A 13,282-nucleotide genomic window follows, 5' to 3' on the forward strand; every position below is an offset into this window, starting at 1 on the left:
CGATCGGCATCTTACTGCCTGTATGGCACTGCCTGCGATCAGCATCTTCCTGCTTGTATGGCACTGCCTGCGATCAGCCTCTTACTGCCTGTATGGCACTGCCTGCGATCAGCATCTACTGCCTGTATGGCACTGCCTGCGATCAGCATCTACTGCCTGTATGGCACTGCCTGCGATTGGCATCTTACCGCCTGTATGGCACTGCCTGCGATCAGCATCTTATTGCCTGTATGGCACTGCCTGCGATCAGCATCTTATTGCCTGTATGGCACTGCCTGCGATCAGCATCTTACTGCCTGTATGGCACTGCCTGTGATCAGCCTCTTTCTGCCTGTATGGCACTGCCTGCGATCAGCATCTTACTGCCTGTATGGCACTGCCTGCGATCGGCATCTTCCTGCCTTATGGCACTGCCTGCAATCGGCATCTTCCTGCCTGTATGGCACTGCCTGCGATCAGCATCTACTGCCTGTATGGCACTGCCTGCGATCAGCCTCTTACCGCCTGTATGGCACTGCCTGCGATCAGCCTCTTACCGCCTGTATGGCACTGCCTGCGATCAGCATCTACTGCCTGTATGGCACTGCCTGCGATCAGCCTCTTACCGCCTGTATGGCACTGCCTGCGATCAGCATCTACTGCCTGTATGGCACTGCCTGCGATCAGCCTCTTACCGCCTGTATGGCACTGCCTGCGATCAGCCTCTTACCGCCTGTATGGCACTGCCTGCGATCAGCATCTACTGCCTGTATGGCACTGCCTGCGATCAGCCTCTTACCGCCTGTATGGCACTGCCTGCGATCGGCATCTTACCGCCTGTATGGCACTGCCTGTGATCAGCCTCTTATCGCCTGTATGGCACTGCCTGCGATCAGCCTCTTACCGCCTGTATGGCACTGCCTGCGATCGGCATCTTACCGCCTGTATGGCACTGCCTGCGATCAGCCTCTTACCGCCTGTATGGCACTGCCTGCGATCGGCATCTTACCGCCTGTATGGCACTGCCTGCGATCAGCCTCTTATCGCCTGTATGGCACTGCCTGCGCCTCAGATAATATCCTGCTGGTTGGTTCCCCTTCATTGCAGCAGGCTGTAAAGTGCGCTGTTCCTTCTAACAATGAACACTGGGGGCAGCAGTGACGTCAGACAGGTGCGCTGGTTTTCTGGGATCGGGGGGGATTCTCGTATGTTTGGCAGGAATATCCCGGTGACAGGACCCTCGCTCCGCTCGCTCTGGGCTGCAGACCCCCATGGTGCAGTATTCGGGTCACAGGCACTTTCTGGGGTTTTCCTGGAAATCCCTGTGTGTTTGTCGCTCGCTCTGATGATTGATTTCTGGTCGGGGTCGATTCTATCACCAGACTCCAAAATGTTTGATTTTTCCTGTAACGGAGCCGCAGATCTGGAGGCGTCTGGACGAGTTTCTCTGAACTGCCCTCAATACGACGGCTTCTCTCTGAGGATCGGTCCTAAGACGGCGCCATATGCAGGTAATCTCCAGCCCCGCAGGAGGGCAGCACAACGGCCCTGGGGGGCAGAGAATCACTGCGAGCCATGAGCAGCCTATCTGTCCCTCATTAATCCCAAAAGTGAGGGCGGGTGACCCCTCTCTATGGGGCAGGTTATGTCACCGCTGACCCCGAGCTGCAACATTCACCTCCTCTGTATTTAAAGGGCAATTGCTGCTCTTAAAGGGGTGGTCCAGTGCCCGTCACCTCTGCACTGTGAGAATACAGGCACCGCTGCTGCTGTAACGTCCACCCACTTTACTAGAACCGTAGAACTCAATGTGGCCGTACAGTAACAAGAAAACTGCCGACACCGATACAATGTGTTCTCTCGTGTATCTTCCCTCTGTCCCAGCTGTGGGGGGAGCAGCCAAAAACGAACACCCCCCCCCTTCCCGCTCTATAAGAGGATAGCACCCCTATCAATAACGTGATAATTGGGGGCCATATTACCGCAAGCCCCCTCTATACTTACCGGAAGCCACTTCCCGATATCCCCCGTGTGCAGCCATCCTTCCTCATCAATGGCTTCTGCTGTCTTCTCTGGGTCTTTAAGGTATCCTTTAAAGACATTAGCGCCTTTAATGCAAACCTAAGAGCATAAAAATAAAGAGATCATGAATTGGCTGATAACAGAGAGAAATAGATTATAATCACTTTTCCCCAGTCTAAAGCAGTTGACAAAGGAAACTACAGGATATTCCTGTCCTAGTCTGCTCCCCCAGTAATGGCAGATAACAGAGAGTAATAGATCGTACTCACCTGTCCTACAGTCTCCTCCCCCAGTAATGGCTGATAACAGGGGGTAATAGATTGTAGTTACATGTCCTACACTCTGCTCCCCAGTAATGGCTGATAACAGGGAGTAATAGATTTTAGTCATCTGTCCTACAGTCTCCTCCCCCAGTAATGGCTGATAACAGGGGGTAATAGATTGTAGTCACCTGTCCTGCAGTCACCTCCTCCCAGTAATGGCTGATAACAGAGAATAAGAGAATAGTAGATATTGTGCTGTGTCCTGTATCCAGCAGACATCGTTCTCACCTCTCCCTCGCCATTGGATGAGTAATAGTTCATATCCGCCACATCCACGACCTTCAGCAGGTTACACGGCAGTGGGGCCCCCACGTGTCCTGGAAGAGATGGTGGTCACCTACATATACTGATGCGCAGTACAACCCGCACCCCAGTCTTATCTAACCGCTTGTTATATCTGCATTAAAGCTGAGTGACAACCGACATGTCGGACATATTATCTCCGAGCCCTGACTATTAAAGCTGCTACAATGTAACATATGGTGTTTGGCCAACAGCCCCTACGGAAGCCACGACGGCTCCTACAGAGGCCACGACTGCTCCTACAGAGGCCACGACGGCTCCTACAGAGGCCACGACGGCTCCTACAGAGGCCACGGCGGCCCCTACAGAAGCCACGGCGGCCCCTACAGAAGCCACGACGGCCCCTACAGAGGCCACGGCGGCCCCTACAGAGGCCACGGCGGCCCCTACAGAGGCCACGGCGGCCCCTACAGAAGCCACGACGGCCCCTACAGAAGCCACGACGGCCCCTACAGAGGCCACGACGGCCCTTACAGAGGCCACGACGGCCCCTACAGAGGCCAGGACGGCCCCTACAGAGGCCACGGTGGCCCCTACAGAGGCCACGACGGCCCCTACAGAATCGGCGGCGATATGACGGCAGCCATATTCGCTGTCACGCGCCCTATGCCGATAATCACTTGTCAGACGTCCTCGCTTTAGCGTCTCACCTGCCGTCCAGTCTCCGGGGGTGGTGAATGAGCAGCCAGCTCCACATTCCGTCTGACCGAACGCCTCAAAAATCTAAAATCAGAAAAAGTCATTGTAATACGGAAAATCAATAATTGCACAAGTACTGGGAAAATTAGTCATTATTATGTTCCTTTAAGACCACACCCACTTCTAACAAGACACGCCTACTTTAGGGCAGGAAGAAGAGAATCTGGACTCTGCCATCGGAAGGTGAAAGTTCCTTCCCTGACACACAAGTATAATTAAAGGTGAACTCCATCAAATGCTTCACTATTACCGGATGGCACAATACTGTAATGCGGTATTCTGGACTTCCCCTTTAAAGGGAACCAAACATCAGGATTTTCGTGTATAAGCTGCAGCCAGTGCAGTACTGGCACTATCAGGCACAGTGTGTACATACCATCAGGGTGCAGCTCGGGTGTTTAGGCAGTGAAATACAACTTTATAAAGTTTGAAATTTCGTGCACTTTTTGATTGACGTGTGCACCTCTCTGTTAATGTCCGGGCGGGTTATGCAGGAGTTCCCCGCCCCCCCACCAGCCTGTTCCTCCCTCCCTCCGGGCTGGTTATGCACGTGTTCCCCGCCCCCCCCCCACGCTGCCTGTTCCTCCCTCCGGCTGTATGTAAATATCTAATCTTCAGAAACATGGCGCCGGAGTGGGCCTCTGCGCACAGCGCTTATCTCCGGCGCCATGTTTCTGAAGCCCCCGCATTACACAACTTGGTGTCTGAGAGGGCGGCGCCACAGCGATGTCACACCGGCTGGTGTGTTGGCCCGGTGTCCTGGGGCGGCACGATACAGGAGCAGCAGGTAATCGCGTCCTCCGATCAGCTGTTCTGCAGTCCTGTTGTGATCGCGCTCGCTCCTGCGGTCACAACGGGATCTGAAGGAGCGAGGGCGCATGCGCCGCCCTCTAACACCAAGCTGTGTGATGCGGGCTTCAGAAACATGGCGCCGGAGATAAGCGCTGTGCGCAGAGGCCCACTCCGGCGCCATGTTTCTGAAGATTTAGATATTTACATACAGCCAGAGGGAGGGAGGGAGGAACAGGCGGCGCGGGGGGGGGGGGCGGGGAACACGTGCATAACCCACCCGGACATCAGGAGAGAGGGAGGAACAGGCTGGTGGGGGGGCGGGGAACTCCTGCATAACCCGCCCGGACATTAACAGAGAGGTGCACACGTCAATCAAAAAGTGCACGAAATTTCAAACTTTATAAAGATGAATTTCACTGCCTAAACACCCGAGCTGCCCCCTGATGGTATGTACACACTGTGCATGATAGTGCCAGTACTGCACTGGCTGCAGCTTATACACGAAAATCCTGATGATTGGTTCCCTTTAAGCATCATTGTGCAGTGATTGAACATAATACTTTACCTGACTCCCCAGGGCGGCTCTCAGGAAGGACAGGACATTCTCAGATATGGGGGCTGCCCCTGTTACCATCACCCGGACACGTCCACCCATTGTTTCCTGGGCAGAAAGTGATAAAGTAAACAATTAGGTAAAAGATCAAACAAAGAAACATGTTACCAATATGATTATTACAGGTGCACTGAATTTTGAAATCACTAGAAAAGCTACCAAAACCCCCAAGGTGTTATTTCTGATCCTTTAGCCTCTAGGAATGTTGTAACTGTACCACTAGACCACCCGGAATGTTCTTTCTGGATCAGGATGTTATTTTTGATACCTTGGACTATCAATCATCACCACAGAACCAATAAGGAGATAAGTACTGAAAATCTTGACCACCAGACCTGCTAGTACTAAACACTGGATGACACAGCAGAGCTGACTGTGCTATGAGAGGAGAGCTAATAGAAGGGTTTGTCATGTGACACAGCTAACCTCAGCTGTGCTGTCTCTTCGCCCAGACTGACTATGTGAACCTTATCTGAACATCATCTATGCTTTCTAATTATGTAGGAGGTTAGACCAGGAGCTCATGTTTTCTAATCATGTAGGAGGTTAGACCTGGAGCTCATGCTTTCTAATCATGCAGGAGGTTAGACCTGGAGCTCATGCTTTCTAATCATGCAGGAGGTTAGACCAGGAGCTTATGCTTTCTAATCATGCAGGAGGTTAGACCAGGAGTTCATGCTTTCTAATCATGCAGGAGGTTAGACCAGGAGTTCATGCTTTCTAATCATGCAGGAGGTTAGACCAGGAGTTCATGCTTTCTAATCATGCAGAAGGTTAGACCAGGATCTCATGCTTTCTAATCATGCAGAAAGTTAGCCCAGAGGCTCATGATTTCTAATCATGCAGGAGGTTAGACTAGGAGCTCCTGTTTTCTAATCTTGCAGGAGGTTAGACCAGGAGCTCATGCTTTCTAATCTTGCAGGAAGTTAGACCAGGAGTTCATGCTTTCTAATCATGCAGGAGGTTAGACCTAGACCAGTAGCTCATGCTTTCTAATCATGCAGGAGGTTAGGCCAGGAGCTCATGCTTTCTAATCATGCAGGAGGTTAGACCAGGAGCTCATGTTTTCTAATAATGCAGGAGGTTAGACCAGGAGCTCATGCTTTCTAATCATGCCTAAGGTTAGACCAGGAGCTCATGCTTTCTAATCATGCAGGAGGTTAGACCAGGAGCTTATGCTTTTTAATCATACAGGACGTTAGACCAGGAGTTCATGCTTTCTAATCATGCAGGAGGTTAGACCAGGAGCTCATGTTTTCTAATCTTGCAGGAGGTTAGACCAAGAGTTCATGCTTTTTAATCATGCAGAAAGTTAGACTAGGAGCTCATGCTTTCTAATCATGCAGGAGGTTAGATCAGGAGCTTATGCTTTTTAATCATACAGGAGGTTAGACCAGGAACTCATGCTTTCTAATCATGCAGAAGTTCATGCTTTCTAATCATGCAGGAGGTTAGGCCAGTAGCTCATGCTTTCTAATCATGCAGGAGGTTAGGCCAGGAGCTCATGCTTCCTAATCATGCAGGAGGTTAGGCCAGGAGCTCATGCTTTCTAATCATGCAGGAGGTTAGACCAGGAGTTCATGCTTTCTAATCATGCAGGAGGTTAGACCAGGAGCTCATGTTTTCTAATCTTGCAGGAGGTTAGACCAGGAGCTCATGCTTTCTAATCTTGCAGGAAGTTAGACCAGGAGTTTATGCTTTCTAATCATGCAGAAAGTTAGACCAGGAGCTCATGTTTTCTAATCATGCAGGAGGTTAGACCAGGAGCTCACACTTTCTAATCATGAATAAGGTTAGACCAGGAGCTTATGCTTTCTAATCATGCATGAGGTTAGACCAGGAGCTTATGCTTTCTAATCATGCATGAGGTTAGACCAGGAGCTCATGCTTTCTAATCATGCAGGAGGTTAGGCCAGGAGCTCATGCTTTCTAATCATGCAGGAGGTTAGACCAGGAGTTCATGCTTTTTAATCATACAGGAGGTTAGACCAGGAGTTCATGCTTTATAATCATGCAGGAGGTTAGACCAGGAGCTCATGCTTTCTAATCATACAGGAGGTTAGACCAGGAGTTCATGCTTTCTAATCATGCAGGAGGTTAGACCAGGAGCTCATGCTTTCTAATCATGCAGGAGGTTAGACCAGGAGCTTATGCTTTTTAATCATACAGGAGGTTAGACCAGGAGCTTATGCTTTCTAATCTTGCAGGAGGTTAGACCAGGAGCTCATGCTTTCTAATCATGCAGAACGTTAGACCAGTAGCTCATGCTTTCTAATCATGCAGGAGGTTAGATCAGGAGCTTATGCTTTTTAATCATACAGGAGGTTAGACCAGGAGCTCATGTTTTCTAATCATGCAGGAGGTTAGACCAGGAGTTCATGTTTTCTAATCTTGCAGGAGGTTAGACCAGTAGCTCATGCTTTCTAATCATGCAGGAGGTTAGACCAGGAGCTCATGCTTTCTAATCATGCAGGAGGTTAGACCAGGAGCTCATGCTTTCTAATCATGCAGGAGGTTAGACCAGGAGCTTATGCTTTTTAATCATGCAGGAGGTTAGACCAGGAGTTCATGCTTTCTAATCATGCAGGAGGTTAGACCAGGAGCTCATGCTTTCTAATCATGCAGGAGGTTAGACCAGGAGCTTATGCTTTTTAATCATACAGGAGGTTAGACCAAGAGCTTATGCTTTCTAATCTTGCAGGAGGTTAGACCAGGAGCTCATGCTTTCTAATCATGCATAACGTTAGACCAGGAGTTCATGCTTTCTAATCATGCAGGAGGTTAGACCAGGAGCTCATGCTTTCTAATCATGCAGGAGGTTAGACCAGGAGCTCATGCTTTTTAATCATGCAGGAGGTTAGACCAGGAGCTTATGCTTTCTAATCTTGCAGGAGGTTAGACCAGGAGCTCATGCTTCCTAATCATGCATAACGTTAGACCAGGAGCTCATGCTTTCTAATCATGCATGAGGTTAGACCAGGAGCTTATGCTTCTAATCATGCAGGAGGTTAGGCCAGGAGCTCATGCTTTCTAATTATGCAGGAGGTTAGGCCAGGAGCTCATGCTTTCTAATCATGCAGGAGGTTAGGCCAGGAGCTCAGAGCTGTATCTGAGCTATGGTGTCAGTGTGTCCTTTTTCTTCTGTGTTGTTGCCTGCTTAGAATTGGTTAGCATCATACGGGGAAAAGACGTTCATGCCTCCATTGAAAACTGTTTAATAAGAGACTTTAAAAAAAAGTTACTGATCCCCTACTTTAGCAGACATAATTTAATGAGCCACAAGGCCAGCAGAATCATTATTACTGAAGCACTGGATGACCACAAAAACAATCAGAACCACTGGACCAATAAAAATGTACTTAATGAACCGCCTGACCAACAGGGGGTTAGTACTCAGGTATTAGATCACTGAGCACGCCTCTACTGACCACTGGATGATCACAGACATTAGAACCACTGGAAGACCACAGACGTATTTAGTGAAGCACCAGAAATGGAATTACTGTACCACTAGACCACCAGGGATATTACTTATTCATTGGAGGAGCATGGACATCCAATGGATCACCAAGCTATAAAATTACTATATCACTAAAGATGAGCTCCTGACGAATGATACATTCTGCGTTCTAGGCTTTCTTAGGATTCTTCAGTATTTTCTCTCACCTGAACCTTCTTGAATATTAGTTTATCCCAGACGCTGTCGTTCCGGATAATTCCCTTCTTAACTTCGGCAAACTTACAAGTTATAGCCAAGTCTAGCAGGAACTTTTTGCTCGGAGTCTGGGCCCCGCTTTGTATCTGGGGGGGAAATAATGTTTCATTTATTCCAACATCAGACATTAACACCAATCCATGAGAGGTCGCCCCCTGCTGGTACCTTGTCATAAATGCGGTTCAGCAGTCTGGGGACTGTGGGGAAAACCGTCGGCCTCAGTGTTTTCATGTCATCAGTCAGTAGCCGGATATCGCCCTGAAAGAAGCCCACCTTGGCACCGGAGCAGAAGACCACGGTCTGTCAGGAGAAACCCCGATAATGTGAAGATCATAAGAAAAGACAAGATGAAATCAGATACTTCTCATATTGTAAAGTACAGGACCACCAGGGACATACTGCAATTATCAATATGAAACATATACCAACAATGATTTCAATAACTCCTAAACCATCAGGAGCATTATTACTAACTCCAAGACCACCAGGGACATACTGGAATTATCAATATGAAACATATACCAGCAATGATTTCAATAACTCCTAAATAGTGATGCGCCAGTACCAAAAAGCTCGGGTGCTCGAGGCTCGGGCTGAGCATCCCAAGATACTCGTGTACTCGGCCCGAGCACCGAGCCCAATGTTATCCTATGGGAGACCCGAGTATTTTTCTGAAATGACCCCCGGCAGCATGTAGAAACCCTAAAAATGTCACAAAAGTCTCAGAAGAGTGCTCAAATGACATGGCAACAGCATGGGGAAGACCCCTTGAAGCATTTATCACTCAAAAGTCACAGCTGTGAACAATTTTGTCCGAGTTTTACGCCATTTTTACGGACTCACCAGAAAACCTTCCAAAATGACACCAAAATGAATTTTCATGGCGGAAATGTTAAGGGCACATACCCAATAGTGAGATAGAGCTGGTGTATGGTACTTTTTGAGATTATTACATGAAATATTTTACGTAAAACATTGTGTGGCACTCCGATGTCCAAAACGCACGTTTTGTGCTTTTTACTAGCGATGTCGGTCATTTTTTTTTTCATTCTATATCCCGTCGGTCGGTCTCGCTCTGTCGGTCTCTCTCTGTCTTGTCTGTCCCCCTCTCACAGTCTGTCGGTCATTCTCCCCCCTCTCTCATGCTTACCGTTCCCCGATCTCCGGCGCGGCGCTGCACAGCTGTTCACTAAACTCCGGCGGCTTTTCCTCTTTTGAAAAAGCCGGCCACTCATTAAACAATCTTGTATTCCCTGCTTTCCTGCTTTTCGGCGCCTATGATTGGTTGCAGTGAGACACGCCCCCACGCTGAGTGACAGGTGTCTCACTGCACCCAATCACAGCAGCCGGTGGGCGTGTCTATACTGTGCAGTGAAATAAATAAGTAAATAATTAAAAAAATGGCGTGCGGTCCCCCCAATTTTAATACCAGCCAGATAAAGCCATTCGGCTGAAGGCTGGTATTCTCAGGATGGGGAGCTCCACGTTATGGGGAGCCCCCCAGCCTAACAATATCAGTCAGCAGCCGCCCAGAATTGCCGCATACATTAGATGCGACAGTTCTGGGACTGTACCCGGCTCTTCCCGATTTGCCCTGGTGCGTTGTCAAATCGGGGTAATAAGGAGTTAATGGCAGCCCATAGCTGCCAATAAGTCCTAGATTAATCATGTCAGGCGTCTCCCCGAGATTCCTTCCTTGATTAATCTGTAAATTACAGTTAAAACACACACACCCGAACAAATCCTTTATTAGAAATAAAAAACACTAACAAAGTCCCTCATCACCAATTTATTAACCCCGACAAACCCTCCATGTCCGGCGTAATCCACAGTCCTCCAGCGTCGTATCCAGCTGTGCTGCATGAAGGTGACAGGAGCTGCAGAATACACCGCCGCTCCTGTCAGCTTCACACAGCAACTGAGGTGAGTAGCGCGATCAGCTGCTGTCAGTCAGGTAACTCGCGGCCACCGCTGGATCCAGCGGTGGCCGCGATTAACCTCAGTGACAGCAGCTGATCGCTATACTCACCTCAGTTGCTGCGTGGAGCTGACCGGAGCGGCGGTGAGTAGCGCGATCAGCTGAGCTGTCACTGAGGTTACCTGGATCCAACGGTGGATGCAGCGGTGGCCGCGAGTAACCTCAGTGACAGCTCAGCTGATCGCGCTACTCACCGCCGCTCCGGTCAGCTCCACGCAGCAACTGAGGTGAGTATAGCGATCAGCTGAGCTGTCACTGAGGTTAATCGCGGCCACCGCTGGATCCAGCGGTGGCTGTGAGTTACCTGACTGACAGCAGCTGATCGCGCTACTCACCTCAGTTGCTGTGTGAAGCTGACAGGAGCGGCGGTGTCTTCTGCAGCTCCTGTCACCTCCATGCAGCAGAGCTGGACGCGACGCTGGAGGTCCGTGGATTACGCCGGACATGGAGGGCTTTGTCGGGGTTAATAAATTGGTTATGAGGGACTTTGTTATTGTTTTTTATTTCTAATAAAGGATTTTTCGGGTGTGTGTGTTTATTTATTGTAATTTACAGATTAATCATGGAAGGAATCTCGGGGAGACGCCTGACATGATTAATCTAGGACTTATTGGCAGCTATGGGCTGCCATTAACTCCTTATTACCCCGATTTGCCAACGCACTAGGGTAAATCGGGAAGAGCCGGGTACAGCCCCAGAACTGTCGCATATAATGTATGCGGCAATTCTGGGCGGCTGCTGACTGATATTGTTAGGCTGGGGGGCTCCCCATAACGTGGGGCTCCCCATCCTGAGAATACCAGCCTTCAGCCGTATGGCTTTATCTGGCTGGTATTAAAATTGGGGGGACCGCACGCCGGTTTTTTAAAATTATTTATTTATTTATTTTACTGCATAGTATAGACACGCCCACCGGCTGCTGTGATTGGGTGCAGTGAGACACCTGTCACTCATCGTGGGGGCGTGTCTCACTGCAACCAATCATAGGCGCCTGTGGGCGGGGAAAGCAGGGAATATGAGATGGCTGTGTGCAGAGCATAGCGCGCCGGCCGGTATAAAGGCTCGGTCACGCTGTGCAGGCCGGCCAATCACTGCAATTCCGCAACTAACAGGGCTGTGGCATTGCAGTGGTCTGCCAGCCAATCCCTGCATGAGGGCTGGCTCTCAAAAGAGCGCCAACATGCAGGGATGAAGACCACGAGTACAGCACGAGCATCGCGAAATTACTCGGTACCCGCCGAGTAGCCCGAGTACAGTGATACTCGTGCGAGTACCGAGTAGTGACAAGTATACTCGCTCATCACTACTCCTAAACCATCAGGAGCATTATTACTAACTACAAGACCACCAGGGACATACTGAAATTATAATCAATACTAATACTTCTAACCAGCAATGATATCAATAACTCCTAAACTATCAGGAGCATTATTACTAACTCCAAGACCACCAGGGACATATTGCAATTATCAATATGAAACTTGCAACCAGCAATGATATCAATAACTGACTCCTATTATATTATTAACTCCTAAACCATCAGGAGCATTACTAACTCCAAGACCACCAGGGATCTTATCACTATCACCTAGATAACTATAGACATGATTTCTATCTCCTAGACCACCAATGATATCATTACAAACTCCTAGACCACCAAAAGTAAAATTACTAACTCCTAGACCATCAGGGATAATATTACTAACACCTAGACTATCAGGGTTAACATTACAAACTCCTAGATTGACAGAAATCTTATTACTACTTCCTATACCATTAGGGATATTATTACTAATCCATAGACCACCAGGGATAATATTACTAACTTTTAGACCATCAGAGATATTATTGCTAACACTTAGACTATCAGGGTTAATATTACAAATTCATAGACTGACAGAAACATTACTACTAATTCCTAGACCATTTGGGGTAATATTATTAACCCCTAGACTGTCAGGGATATTATTACAAACCTCTTGACCACCAGGGATGTTGCTCCAAATACCTAGACAACCAGTTTATCCAATATAGTGACACCTGACCAGACTCAGAGTAAGCATCAAAGGATCAAAAAGAATCCCTTGTGGCCTCGCTCACTGCTCACACATTACCCCCTGCAGGGTCCAGCATGCAGCTCTTCATTTTTGCCCCCCGTCAGCAGCGCCTATATCACTATATACTGTGTACTGTATGTATATGTGGCCTGTATAGTGGGAAGCTATGGGTGTGAATTTTCGGTGGCCACAGGTTACACATTGAGCCCTGGCAGCGAGCAGAGTCCTCACCTGAACCACCCGCTCAAACATGTGCGCCATCGGCAGATAAGATATTTCAATGTCCGAGGTCAGTGGGGCGAAGGTGCTCTGTACAGTGCGACAAAGGGAAGGGTGCGTGAAAAGGGGGAAAGGGAACACAACAGAAGGGCACGGGGCTAGGAAAAAGAAACATCTAACCTCTCGCCACTGCTATGTAATCCTGCTGTTCAGGAATATGGGAAAGCTGGGTGACATCCCGCATGCAGGCAACAGAGGTGGCAATACTGGCTGTCATCAAGCTTCCCAGATACATAGAGAGAGATAGATTAATAATAGATAACAGATTAGATAGATAACAGATAATAGATAAATACAAGATGGATAGATACATATTAGATGTATAGATAATAGATGTATAGATAATAGATAAATATTGGATAGATAATAAATAATAGATGGATAGATACAGTAGATTAACAGATAAACCAAAATAAACACTTTTGCTCAGATTATTCATGTAGTTTTTTTAAAACATTTTCTGATGTAAAACGGTTTTAAATGTTACAGTTTGTTATAACGTTTGCAGATTTTATCCAGAAG

At 48.3% G+C, this 13,282-nt stretch overlaps 1 protein-coding gene across 1 annotated transcript in view; it reads right to left on the reverse strand.

Annotated features, from left to right (window-relative positions):
* Positions 1 to 13,282, reverse strand: part of ACSL5 (acyl-CoA synthetase long chain family member 5) — a 56,689-nt gene that overhangs the window by 16,820 nt on the left and 26,587 nt on the right. Inside the window, exons 11-17 of the mRNA XM_075348214.1 lie at positions 12,713 to 12,790; positions 8,612 to 8,746; positions 8,398 to 8,532; positions 4,684 to 4,779; positions 3,278 to 3,350; positions 2,553 to 2,641; positions 1,984 to 2,100 (exon numbers count right to left, since the gene is read on the reverse strand). Coding sequence (XP_075204329.1) covers positions 1,984 to 2,100; positions 2,553 to 2,641; positions 3,278 to 3,350; positions 4,684 to 4,779; positions 8,398 to 8,532; positions 8,612 to 8,746; positions 12,713 to 12,790 — 723 coding nt within the window. The remainder of the gene's footprint in view (positions 1 to 1,983; positions 2,101 to 2,552; positions 2,642 to 3,277; positions 3,351 to 4,683; positions 4,780 to 8,397; positions 8,533 to 8,611; positions 8,747 to 12,712; positions 12,791 to 13,282) is intronic.

The sequence above is a fragment of the Anomaloglossus baeobatrachus genome, chromosome 5 (genome assembly GCF_048569485.1).
Source record: "Anomaloglossus baeobatrachus isolate aAnoBae1 chromosome 5, aAnoBae1.hap1, whole genome shotgun sequence".
Classification (NCBI taxonomy): domain Eukaryota; kingdom Metazoa; phylum Chordata; class Amphibia; order Anura; family Aromobatidae; genus Anomaloglossus; species Anomaloglossus baeobatrachus.